The following is a 13,890-nucleotide window of genomic DNA, read 5'->3' as shown; positions in this document are numbered from 1 at the left end:
GATTCGTTGTGCTTTCCAGTTTCAGCAAAGCTGGTTTAAGTCGCGTTTGTTTTACCTCGTGCTTCAAGGTCATGTCAAGGGTATTTTTTAGCTTGCTTTGCACACGTGGTGGAATTTTATGAGGCAAATGGGAAAGTTTGTGTATTAAATCTGTGTTTATGAAGTTAACAGAGTGAGTAAAATAGCTCGGGATTTTTCCATTTTTTCTGCTGAAAAACCTTAAAATACGCTGGTTGGGAAGAACGGATCTATTATTTTAAATAAAATTTAAGAGAAATATAATTGGCAATTAAGTGTGCTAAATCTTGAAAAGGTTTGTAGTTTTATATTATTTAACAATGTAGCGGCTTGTGATTGCGATCAGACAAAACCGTGGTTATTCTGTTCGAAGAGCATGGCAGGCTGTGACGTCATCCAACATGCCTTTTTTTTTGATACCGTATTAAAAAAACAACATCAGGAATTTCCAGTTTTGTATTTTCTGCTAAGCGTAATGCCACGTAAAACTTATTATCGACATCTGGAATAAAGTATTTAAGTGATGGCTTTTTATGCCAAAACCAGTAGTCTCATAGTAGACCACGGTATACTGTTCCATCGTGAAGTTTTAAACGCGCGCATTTACGTAGGTTAAACTATTGAACGTATCGTAAGTACCTGTAAGTAGGCCTACTAATTTCTAGTTCCATTGTAGTTAGAACCCACAACAACTATTTCTAAATATGCTTATGCTTTTTTTTCTAATTATGTTTTTATTTTAGTTGCTTTAATGTAGCGTATTTGATTTTGAAATAACATTAGACAACAAATGTATTAGGAAAAATACCAATCTACCTACTTTGTGGTTATTAAACTTACCGGTACTGTAAACTATTTATTTCTAGGAAAACCTCTTCACTAACAAGCAAATCTAGTCCACCTAATGATAAGTTCGTAAACTGATTTATTTACGATGGATTGTTTAAGATACTTTTATTTGTTCGAGTTGTTTTTAATGTGCTTTGTTTTTGGAAACAACATCCTTCCAGTGACTCCAGTTAACAGTAAGTTTTTACTGCGACAAAACAAACCTTTGAAAAATTAATAACATAATTTTAAAATTAAACAAATACCCTAATTAAAAGATGTGGTTGCTTAGTTTGTTCAAACGGTTTCTTATTTGGGGAAATTGAATATAGAAAATCACTGCAGTATTTACTGGCAGGGTACGTGACACACAGCGACGTATTAGAACACAAGTAATGAATAACAGAAGTACTGCAAGAGTGGCGCTTATATACAGGCACAGCAATACGTCATAAAGGTCGCACTCAACAATCCTATACAACACAGTATTATACAACAACTCTACATCTCCCTTTCTAGAATGTTGAACGTTAAACTTATAAGTTAAGCCGCTCGGCAGGCTTTACCAAACGACCAGAACGAGTATATACAGGTTCAACAGGGATAGGAATTACATCGCGTCTATTTCTGCGTAGCATTCTAGCACCATCATCAACAACATACGAAGGTGGTACATCATCACATTGTGAGGCAACAGTACACTCTTTTACATGCGTTATAGTGCCTGGAGATAGAGACGGCAAATCTCGACTGCGATGACGTTTATCGAAGTCTCGCTTTTGACGACGTTTTACTTGCTCGTTCGCAGCGCCATTGTGGCACCAGATGTTGTGGGAGTCCTGGCACCGTTGATCTCACTCTTCTCCCCATCGACAGCTCCGCTGGTGACCAACCACATTGCAACGGTGTTGCCCGGTATGCCAGCAACGCTATATAAGGGTCGCCCGATTTATGTAACAAGTTTTTCACCGTTTGAACCGCTCTCTCCGCCTCTCCGTTGCTCTGCGGAAAATGTGGACTACTCGTCACATGGCGAAATCCAAAACTGTCCGCAAACTTTGCGAATGTCATCGATGAGAACTGAGGGCCGTTGTCGGACATAACCTCTTCTGGAATCCCATGTCTTGCGAAAATGGACTTTAAATGAATAATAAGGTTGTCCGACCCGATGTCTTTGTTTAGTAAACCTATTTCAATAAAACGGGAAAAGTAATCTACGACAACCAAGTAATGTTTATTGTTAAAGTAAAATAAGTCACAGCCCACTTTCTGCCATGGATAATCTGGGAGTTTCGTTGGTATCATCATTTCCGGACTGCGGCTGCGTAACTGAGTACATATATGACACCTACTCACGAAAGATTCCACATCGGAGTTTAACCTCGGCCACCAAACGGCTGATTTGGCACGATTACGACATTTTGTAATCCCCTGGTGACCCTCGTGAATGCTGGAAAGTACACTACCTCGTAGATCCTCCGGTACCGCCAACCGATCTCCCTTCATCAAGAGTCCTCTGTGGTAGGCAAGGTCGGAAGAAACCCTTTAAGGAACAAGGTCATTAATAACTATATCTGGCCACTTACTTTGACAGTACTCGATAATTTTCAGGCATGTTGAATCGGTTTGAATGGCTCTACGAATTTCCTCGAGTCTCTTGTCAGTGGCTGGCAAAAACTTTATAACAGCATCGACTTGAGCTTCCACCAAATTCATAAACTGCAACTCGTCTTCATTCTGGCAAGAAACAGGTGATCGGGACAACGTATCCGGAGTTTATAGATTTTTACCTGCGACAAAAGTAATGGTAAAATCATACCACGCCAATCTCATTCGAAAACGCTGAATTCTCGGAGACAATTCGTCAAGATTTTTCTTCATAAATAAACTGATTAGAGGTTTATGGTCGGTTTCAATGCAGAATCGTAAGCCTATTAGGAAATCTCTAAACTTTTCACATGCCCACGTTACCGCCAAAGCTTCTTTTTCTATCTGAGCATACCGTTGCTCAGTTGGATTTAGTGATGGCGAGGCATATGCTACAGGCTTCAAGTCGCCATCAACTTCTTGTCGAAGTACCGCACCCAGGCCGTAAGATGAAGCATCTGCAGATACAACAACTTTTAAACTTGGATTATAATGCACTAATGTCGGTGTGGTAGTAAGCATATTCTTGATCTCGATGAAGGCATCTTCATGTATTTTCTCCCATCTCCACTTCTGATCCTTTGTTAACAGGTCTCTAAGTGGTTTCGTTACCTGCGACAATCGCGGAATAAACTTTGAGAGTTAAGTGGCAATACCAAGAAATTCTCTGACATTGGTTGTATTAGCCGGACGTGACATTTCTGTTATTGCTTTCACTTTATCGGGGTCACTTCGAATCCCTATTTTGTCAATTATGTGACCTAAAAACTTAATTTCGGTTTTTGAAAATTCACGTTTATCGTTAAGTGTTACCCCACAATTACTTAACCTTTGTAAAACTTCGCGAAGACGTCTATCGTGTTCTTCTTGGCAACTTCCGAATACCAACACATCATCCATTTTGCACAGCACCCCATCCAAACCCTCAAGAATGGAAGTCATTTGTCGTTGAAAATGTTCTGGGGCAGAACAAATCCCAAATGGAAGTCTATTGAATAGGGATGTTCAAAGTAGAATCCCAAGGTATTCTAGAATACTAGGTTTCGAATCTAGAATAACGAATCCAGATCCTAGTATATTTTTATTAAATTATTTAACCTCGATTTTGTTTGGGGAATGGATTAATCTTTTTCTACCCTACAGGGCCCACAATCACAGCAATAAATCGCCCAAACAATTTGCTAACATGTGTACATTATAATAAGAAATGTTTTACATTCTTAACAACTGTCATTTAAAGCAGTTGTGTAAACTGTAATACATGTCCACTGTTCAGGTTGTTGCCAAAACTTATATTTTTGCCAATAGTTAGAACAATGCAACACTGCACACAGAAGAACTCTTTAGCAATTCGGTACAGTTTTTAAAAGCATTGTTGGGTCTTAGTGCTTCTTTTTTGACTATAATTGATCTGTTATGAAGTCAAATAATGTACTGCAAGGAATACAAAGTTGCTATTGACATAACAAATACTTGACAATTTACGCTGTGCATAACTGCATAACCTCGCTGAATATTGGCCTAAAGTTGACCTTAAGTAACCCTATAGCGCATTTTCTCGATGGCCAGCACGTGTTACTTTTGCAACTTACGCATTTAGGGAAATTGCGAACTCCGCTCCTGACATTACACGTTAGTCGCTCGCCCAATAACGCTTGATTGACACTTAATTATTAGACGAACGTTATCGCCAGACGCGAAGTAATTGGTCGCCTGAAAAAACGCTGACACTGCACTACCAGGTTACATTAAAGCAAGCACTATAAATTGGTCGCCGCGGCGACAGGCCAACTTACCGCACGCGTTTGTACAATTAGGCGCAAACAATCAGGGGTAAAACATTAAATTATATCGGTTCCAATTACCCGAAATAAACGGCAGAATTGGATTCGATATTCTACTTTGAGCATCCCTACTGTTGAAGCAATAACGGCCACTATCGGCTATAAAAGTAGTTAATAATCTTGACTCTTTAGAAAGAGGAATTTGCCAAAACCCCGAATTTGCATCCAGTTTGCTAAATACCGCTGCGTTAGCCAGTCTTGCTAATGTTGCATCCACAGTTGGCAACCTATAATTTTCTCGACATACGCTTTGATTCAACTTTCACGCATATACGCACCTTTCCGTTATTTTTCCTCACAAAAAACATTCCCGAACACCAGTCGGTTGGTTCCGGTACTTTAGAAATTACTCCCGTCTTGAGCATTTCAATCAATTCAGCTTCGACCGCATCTTTCAGCGGAATAGGAACCCTGCGGGGACTGGACAAACAAAATGGTTTCGCATCCGGTTTAAGTTTCACCCGATATTGCTCACATAGTTGACCCAGCCCCGTAAATAACGATGGGAATAAATTGCGATACCTCTGCGTTGCATCAATCGCGTTTAAACATGACGTTAATCCCATTCTTTTAATAGCCGGCCATCATAATAAAGGCTGGTTTAAATTACGAAAAACATAGATTTCTTCCGTAACAGAAACATCACTATGACATAAGGTGGCAATGAATCTACCTTCACTCGGTAAATCTTCTTTTTGAGGACCACGCAGCGTCTGATCCGGCGGAAGAAGTTTTACCTGTGGAATTCTCCTAAAATCCGCGTAAGAAATTACTGACTCATCCGCGCCAGAGTCCAATCTACAATGTAATCGTAACCCATTAAATGAAATCCAAGCCATTGGACTGGCGCAGTTTTCCCCGGATAAATGGACAATGAAGGAATCTTTAGGTTTCATACAACTTAAAAGAGCGTTTACCTGCGAACCCTTCCATGCCCGCTTGTAGTGGCCGCACCTTCCGCATTGAAAACAAAATGCATTTCTAGCGGGACACACGTGGTGAGCGCTTCTGTAATAATTAGCGCACGACGCACACTTTCTGCCTTTGGGGTCCCTGCTGGCGCGAGGCGTATACCTTTGCATCGTGTCGATCTCCACCTGCTTTACCTGATGATCGTTGGACTGCAAGATTTTTTGTTGTTTCTTAACAAAATTTACGTTTCGAACCAGATTTACTGCCTTAGTTAACGTTAGTTCTGCGTCAAGTTGTAGTCTTTCGGAAAGAGTTTTATCGCAAATACCCACTACTATGCGATCACGAATCATTTCATCTTTGAGAACCCCGTAGTTGCATTTATCGACTTGTGAATACAATGAAGTTATAAAATCATCAACAGTCTGTCCGGTTTCTTGGCAAATGCGATTGAAAGTGGCCCGTTCATAAATAACGTTAACTCGAACATTAAAGTACTCTTTAAACTTATTAATAACCACATCATAAGTCGAAGATTCATCTTCAGACAACGAAAACGAGGACAATACATCATCTCCCGTGTTTCCCAGTAAATAAAGAAACAAGTTCACCTGCTTTTTCTCCGTTTCACTACATAGATCCGACGCTTGTCGATACCTTTCGAAGCGTCGCAGCCAATTGTCCCATCCTTCCGGTTGATTAAAATTAAAAGCTTCCGGTGGTGCAATCTGGCTGTTGAACGACATGTTATGCAGCTGAATCCACTTCTGACACCATGTAGTATTTACTGGCAGGGTACGTGACACACAGCGACGTATTAGAACACAATTAATGAATAACAGAAGTACTGCAAGAGTGGCGCTTATATACAGGCACAGCAATACGTCATAAAGGTCGCACTCAACAATCCTATACAACACAGTATTATACAACAACTCTACAATCACCTTTAGGGGAATTCTGAAATTCGAAGTTGAATCTTTTTTTTATTTTTATTTGAACTTTAATAAATGATGCTTTTCGCTTACTTAGTCAATGGTTTGCTTCAAAACATTAAATTTTCCTTTGGTTCTGGCTTACTCTTGTTCAGATAAAGGTTCGCTAAGGGAAATGGGCGCTTGTCTAGAATCCTACCACAGTTATGAAATCAAGGCACAAAATTGAGTTAGGTTGCGGGTTAGCGTTTGGGTGTGGGTGGGTCAAGTATTATTATATTCTTTATTTAATAATAATACTTGACCCACCTTAACCCAAACGCTAACCCAAATAATGCGCGTTGTGGTAGGATTCTAGACCAGCGCCGGGAAATGTTCTACAATGCGAGAAGCGTTAGCTTTTACCAACTAATGAGAGTATAGAATAGCAAAAGTTGGCGCTCTTTTACTTAAGTACGTGAAAATGAATATAAAAAACTTTCTTCAAATGCCGCATACCACAACACATATTGTTTGCGGGTTAGGGTGCGGGTTAGCGTTTGGTTGAGGGTGGGCCAAGTTATTATTAATAATAAACATAATATTACTTGACCAACCCTCAACCAAACGCTAACCCGCACCCTAACCCAAACAATGTGCGTTGTGGTATGCGGTATTATTTTGTTTTGTTTTTTTGCATACCTTTTCACGTACAATAGTGAAAGAGCGCCCAAAAGTTAAATATATAGTACTCAACGTATCTCATCTTGGCGAATCGAGTCAAATTCTGACTCACTAGGTCGTTTATTTTAAAAGTTTATGTCTCATTTCAATACTTTCATGAAATTTTGATAATTATTGCATACTGACTTGTCTGTCAAATTTCGAAAATTTTTGGTCTATTATTCACACAAAAAAGGATAACGGATCCACTTTCCATTAAAAAAGACATGCAACAAATTTTCAAACCACGGTAATATTGCATTTGCAAAGTGGGTGTTTTTTAACAAGATAAATTAATAATTACACTTTTTCGTCAAACATATATTTATAGGCTATATGGTATATGTAAATTAATATGACGTTTTTTTAGTTGAATACATCAACCTTTCACCAAGCCCCACACAAGTTGTTGGTGGAAAGTTGTTCTACGACGTTTTTCTTGCAAAAACCAACTTCCAAATCAACTTTGTAATCAATGGAGATGTAAGTTACAAAAGTTTTACTATTGTTGAATATATCTGTCTCCAAATGAAGCACTGCGGAAAGTATGGCAAGTGCACCCACAAGTATTTTTCAACCGTTCAAAAATGTACCCCGAAAATATCAGAACTGCACCCCAAATATGTAAAGTGCTTGTGCAACATACAGTTACAGAGCAATGTATGCAATACAGATTGATTTGAAAAATCATAAAGTGGAAATTTGAAAATGCCCCCTAGGTGCACTTTTTTGTCCTTTGTTGCACCTGGTCACACAGATTTTTTTCGGCCATGCAGGTTGTAGTTGCTTCATTAAACAATAACATGTCTTTGTTGGTGGTTTATTTGACTGTAAAAGAGCTGCAAAACATATGGCATGTGCTATAGTTTAATGGGATGTAAAAATTTTACTGTTTACAAGATATCTGTCTCCTATTAAGCAGAGGTCGTTTTCTAATTTGAGTAACATTGCTTCAATTACCAAACACTCATATTTATGTTATGAAGCTACAAAAAAAGTTAATGAAGCATGTTGCTTAAATTTGCTGATTGCAGAATGTGAGAACCGGACATTTTTTGATCAATTATTCTTGACTTTGGATATTTAATACTTGTAATTTCAAAAAGTAAGCATAAGCGTTTTTGTGTTCACATGGTTATCTTTTTGACTAATTGCAAAGCTTATAAAATTTGGTTGTCCTTGCCGTTTAATGGATTGTTTATTTAGGCTTCATGTAACTCCATAGTACATATGTGTTCTACTTAACAAGACTGACATAACTGCATACTAAAACACTCAATAGCCAGCTATTTTTAGGCTGTAGTTGTTTTCACAATAATATTTTTTATGTTTTTGTTGATGGTTTTTAACTTTATATGACTGTAAAAGGCTGCAAAACATTAGGCCCATGCGATAGTTTATTGGGGTTAGCAGTTTAATCACACTTTTATTTTTATTAATTCAATCTTAAGTTAGCGTGGCTTATGTATTGTATCATATCAACAAAAAGTTTTTGGTAGAAGTTTCCTTCAACGAAATAAACTAAATTTCTGAACTTTATTAATATTTTAATGTTTTCATTAGCTTGTTATGTTGAATAATTTTAATATAGCCTTAATAAAGTAGAGATGTTTAGCATATTTGTCATAATAAACTGCCTTGATTATATCTAAAAAAAATAGAAAAAATGGAACTACTTTGTTATAGCAAGCTTAGATTCTGTAGTTCAACGTTTTTCACAGATTGCCTGGACATGTCGCTACAATGTTTCCTCCACATGTGAATGCACTCAAAGGATTGGGAGCATTTACAACAACAGAACATATATACCGTAATATTTTAAACTTATTGTTTGGTTAAATGTAACTTTATGTATTAGTTGGGGTTTATGTGAGTGTTTTATCTTATCCCATTTTAGAAATGCCTAAAAAAATAGTTAAATTTAGACTAGGCTACAGTTTGGACTTGATTAAAAGTATTTTTTTCTGTTTAGTTGTTTTTTAAGTGACACAGCTTTCTTGGAAGAATGCCAAAGTGTTCATGATCTGTGTTTGATTTTCAGTTACTGTAAGGTGCGTAGCCAAGATGTTATCACAGTCATTCGTTTAGATCCACTCACTTTAACAGATAAAAATATTTCTGTCACAACGATTGATGGGTTAAGCCTAGCAAGTGAAGATCTTGATGTACAATGTAAGTTGACCTACGTTCTTCATGCTTTGTGGAATAATATTAATTTTCTTCAAATGTTTTTTTCGGCAAATTATCAATCAAGATAACAAGGTATCATGCATTACACAGCAGCAACTACAGAAATATTCTTGAAGAATTATAAATGTCCATAAACTTCCCCTCCTTACCCTATATAAAGTTTTTATTTACAACTTTTTTGTGTGAGTTGTTACAAGTGTGAGCCGGTTAAAAAGGGATCAATAATAAAATAAAATTCTAAATAAAACTAAAAAAGTTGACATTGCAGTTGAATGCTATCATGTTATTTGAAATATGTTTTTGACTGAGGTAAAATAATTGTTTTTATTTATTTAGATTGTGGAAATCAGACATCGGATGGAATTATCCAGGACGTTCCAGCTAACAAAGATTTTAACAGTAGGCACAAATTTACATGCATGAGTGGTTATATCGGTATGAACTTACATCCATACTGTGATTGGGGAGCTTATTGGCATAGAGTGCCTTTGTGCATTTTTGGTAAGTCCTTAAAATTTGTATACACTTGAGTTAGTGTTAAAACATTTACAAGTGGAGTTTATGACAAGTCAATATGTTCAGACAAACATTTAAATAGTCGATTGTTGCTTCTGCTGCATTCTATTTTATTCCCTTATCTTCGGCAATATTGCTCTTGTCCTAAATCAGGGTGGTCCAAACCCAGGCCCGCACATGTGGCCCGCGACATCATTTTTTGTGGCCCGCGAAGCACTGTTGAATTATTGTAATACGTAAAGTCGAGGGTCTAATCAAAGAAATATAACTGACCAACGATCATCGGCAAGCATATTGCAATTGTTTGATTATAGCCCTAGTTACATTATTAAATAAATTAACCGGTTTACTATCGCCCATCAAGGTTTAATCCAGGGGTGGCAAGAACACCCAATTTTGGTATGTGTTAAAGTCGCAGTACGTCCTTTATGGCACTTTCCAAAATGGCTGTTTTGCGAACTTGTCGGTTACATTTGCGTTTTGTTTTACGTCTTTTTAATGGACCAGTACACATAACATAAAAAGTACAACCCTATATAAATTACTATTTTTGCCACTTTAAGGTAAATGAACGATGACATATATAGCTCTTCTGGAAAGTATTGTTTCACAGGATTTCACTGTGACTAATGGTTAACGCCCTGGACCTTTCCATCGTGCAATTCTAGCCAAATATATGTAGTTAAAAAACATTCTAGGCTTATAAATGCAGTATTCTGTTTTGTCAAATACGCAATTTTTTCGCACTTCGCGCGCACCATTTTGCCAGCAGTCTCATTATCACATTACTTTTTGACGATGCTTTCTGTCGTCATCTTTAAACATTTCATGCCCCGTCCTTAGGAAAATCGTTGATCGCTCCTAGCTCGCATGTCGCATATATAGCCTACTTTATGTGGCCCGCCATTACGCCAAGTATATCAAAGAAATATTGTGGCCCGCGATGCTGTCAACCTTGGACCACCCTGTCCTAAATAATCATAGTTGTTATATTGGTCAAACATTAGGCTGGCAGAATCTTGCCAGACTTCCGGTGAATAGCTTTTTGGCCTAAATTCTTGTTTTTTTTGGTCGCACCCCTAAAGATAAAAATACGTGTCTCCCCAAGGAATGTATTAACATAGCCATGTTTAGGTGATAAACAAGGTTGTTAACAAGTAAATCAGTTAACAAGAAGTTGCGCCGAAGGAGCAACATTTTTCGTGACAGAAACAAATACATAAGGGTCATGCTAAAGTACAAGGGGGTTCACTTGTCTAATTTTCTTACTCTAACAGTGTTACATGGATGAGCTGTTTTTAGGCGAAATCGTGTGCAAACATGCAGCAAAAATTCTGACTAAAAGCGTTAAAAAAATTATTTGGTTAAATTGGGAGAAATTTTTAATATATATTGCTTAAAATAATGAGTCAAAGTGCAACATCCTATATGGGCTGAATGGATATAGCTAAAACAGAGACCAATCATAGCAACTGGCTTTTCCTCAGTTAACAAAAATGCTCTGCACTACCGTTACTTTTTTAAGAATTGCACAACAAAATTAATTTCTGCCAACTGTAGCTGCCGAAATAGTTGCGAAGTTGTTAGCATTCTGTCATACTATGACAAACTTTATCGGACTTCTGAATTGGGATTTACAAGGCTGATAAAAACAAGGGTGTTATATGTAACCAATCTTTTCAGTTGAAGCCCCCCTAACCCTTGCAACTTCACCAAATGGAATCTTACCAGGAAGCAACATAACTGCATCAATATCACTTGTGACCAATTCTACTTATTATCACTTTAAATGGATTATATCCAACACTGTGAGTGTGTTTCATTTAATTTAGTTAAATTTCACCCAATTTACTTTAACTAATTTGACTACTCTACTTGTTTTAGGTGGTTGGGAATTGCAATAGTCATTATTGTTACAGAACTTGGTCTGTGTATTACTTTCAAGTTTCATTCAGGTAAGGAGAATGTTATATTTACTTGGGATGTTGTACCTCCCTTTAACATCCACTGTTAGATTGTTTGTTTAACCCGCTGTTACATCATTAAACTCCTTAAGCACGCCGAACGCAACAATGCATGTACTTTTGACTTTGTAATACTAATATAAAAATGTTTACTTACTATCTCCTTATAATAAAAATAAGCTCTTCTGGTATATATTTGTTTGCCAAACAACGCTAAAAAAATAACAAGAGATTAGAGTGACAACGCACAACTTAGTCGTTATCTTTTAGCACCTGTCGGTAAGGGGTTGGGTACAAAACGTCTGTTTTGATGTTCATGACATGAAATTTTATCGTCCTTTTTCTTTTCTTTTTTGTGTCTTTTTACTAAGCGTCTTACTGCCCATGTGTGTCATTCCCTGATGAAGGCTTTCTGAATAGTTGACCGTAACGTTGGACAAATGAATATGAAAGAGCTTAGTTTTAGAAAACAAGAGCATATTTACCTCCTTTACATTGTCAAGTTGAAATGAAATAGTTATCTACTTCTATATGGGCTTTAATGTTCCTACTTTCTAACTAAAAACAAATTTCCTTTTATTATTATTTTTTTACATGTTAAATTTAGTTTAGTTTGAAATGTACACTCAAATGTTTACTGTTTGAAATTTATTGTTATTTTCTCGATGTCTATTTTTAATTTCGTGCAACAAATTTAACTGTTTTAATTTGAAGCGTTGTAAAAAACGTTAGCTCAGTTGAGTTATCGATGAGATTCCACACCAATGCTATCCCTGCGTCGTACAACATAAGTCTTCAAGGTCAATACGATTCCTCATCTTTCGGAAATTTGGAACTCTCAACTTCAAGTAAGATATTTGATTGTATATTCATTTGATCGTTCAAAGCTTAAAAATCCAGTATCTCACTATTTTGTTATTTCTGACATACTTTATTTCTCTTTTCATTACAAAGGTTTAATTTTTTAACAGATTAATTCTTTAGTTGTGTTATGTGTGTACCACGGACTTACAGTTGTAGATTTGACCCAAAATTTCTTTACAGCCGTTTCCAATATTTTTCAGGTCATAAAGTTGCCAATACACAATCACTGTCTAATGCCTTGTTTTAAGATGGACCAAGCATTAGTAATATTCACAATGTTATTTCCAATCTGAAAATAATTTAAGAACATAAAAACTAGTTTTTTTACTGCACTTAAATTGTCCCTTTAATTATACATTTATGCATTGTATCCCATCTACACACAAGCCATATCAATTCGACAAGGTTCATATTGTAAATCAAAACCCTTTTTCACAAAGTATCAATTATGTTGTGTGTTGTAAGGATGTGGAAATCCGAGCCAAGCTGGTGTGTCAGCAGCCCCAGCAAACAGTGGGTTTGGAGCGAGCCACACATTCACCTGCACCACTGGCTACACAGGGACAGCTACCGGGCTCTCAACCTGCCAAGCTGATGGTACTTGGAGCTTGGAGGGAATACCGACCTGCATTGCATCATCAGGTGGGCTGAACATAACACGCTAAACACCAGTTACACTCACTGTGTTGAAAATAAATGAAGAGTAATTCGAAACGTTCAAAATGCTTCCTACTTCTGTATGGGCTTTGAAATTCTTACAACGTCTTACTACAACATCCAACTGTTATACTTCACCACTTTATTTCGGAAATACAATGTTTTTCACTTTACTTGCACCAGTGAGCTTTACTTGTACCTAGTTAATCATTTGCTGGTCATTCAATCTATTTCAAACATGCATGAAAAAGTTGTGTCACCTGTGCTATACTTTAAGCTAGTGATCTAATGCTGTAAGAAATATTCTTATAAATGTCTTCGTCTTAGTATTGCGATCTGTGTGTTGGATTTTTTATATGATTTTATCTTCTATCGCTACATTTTTTGTCGCTTTATTGCTTTCTTTCCTTGTATGTTGTTTATGGCACAAGGATTCATAGTAACACGTCATACTATGCGATACACATCAATAGTATTCATTGAAAAAAATAGATTTACATTATAAAAACCGAATGCAAGTATATATATATAGGTACCTTACATTTATAAACTGTTTGGTTCACGTTAATATGACAATACGGGGTGTATTAGTTTTAATTATACAAAAACCTAGATCTATGTAAATTAATTAAACCAATTCTTTACAGACATATAAAGTTTGAGTGTTGACAGAAAAACATTAACTTACCGGACAATAAGCTTAATCTTGTTGGTTTATACGGTTCTGTTACATGTAGACATATTACCACGGCTGCAAACCCATATTATACACAACGCAACTCACCAAAAATAATCTCTTGAGTCCTTTTACAC

At 36.8% G+C, this 13,890-nt stretch overlaps 2 protein-coding genes across 3 annotated transcripts in view; one reads left to right on the top strand and one right to left on the bottom strand.

Annotated features, from left to right (window-relative positions):
* The window catches only part of LOC146170415 (uncharacterized), a 4,184-nt gene extending 3,586 nt beyond the window's left edge, over window positions 1-598 (bottom strand). The window contains exon 1 of the mRNA XM_083388694.1: window positions 562-598. Coding sequence (XP_083244820.1) covers window positions 562-598 — 37 coding nt within the window. The remainder of the gene's footprint in view (window positions 1-561) is intronic.
* On the top strand, window positions 129-13,543 carry LOC146170414 (uncharacterized). 2 transcript variants are annotated; one of them, XM_083383859.1, is made up of 9 exons: window positions 129-1,043; window positions 7,257-7,369; window positions 8,608-8,696; window positions 8,859-9,058; window positions 9,413-9,577; window positions 11,276-11,400; window positions 11,477-11,547; window positions 12,271-12,404; window positions 12,886-13,543. In XM_083383859.1, the coding sequence occupies exons 1-9, from the start codon at window positions 953-955 to the stop codon at window positions 13,083-13,085; spliced, it is 1,188 nt and encodes a 395-aa protein (XP_083239985.1). In that variant the 5' UTR covers window positions 129-952; the 3' UTR covers window positions 13,086-13,543. The 2 variants fall into 2 exon arrangements, with proteins under 2 accessions (XP_083239985.1, XP_083239992.1); XM_083383866.1 differs by having other exon boundaries at window positions 679-1,043; window positions 8,928-9,058.
* The last annotated feature ends 347 nt before the right edge of the window (window positions 13,544-13,890 follow it).

The sequence above is a fragment of the Ascidiella aspersa genome, chromosome 1 (genome assembly GCF_963924565.1).
Source record: "Ascidiella aspersa chromosome 1, kaAscAspe10.2, whole genome shotgun sequence".
NCBI lineage: Eukaryota > Metazoa > Chordata > Ascidiacea > Phlebobranchia > Ascidiidae > Ascidiella > Ascidiella aspersa.
This window is presented reverse-complemented; position numbering and strand designations above follow the sequence as displayed.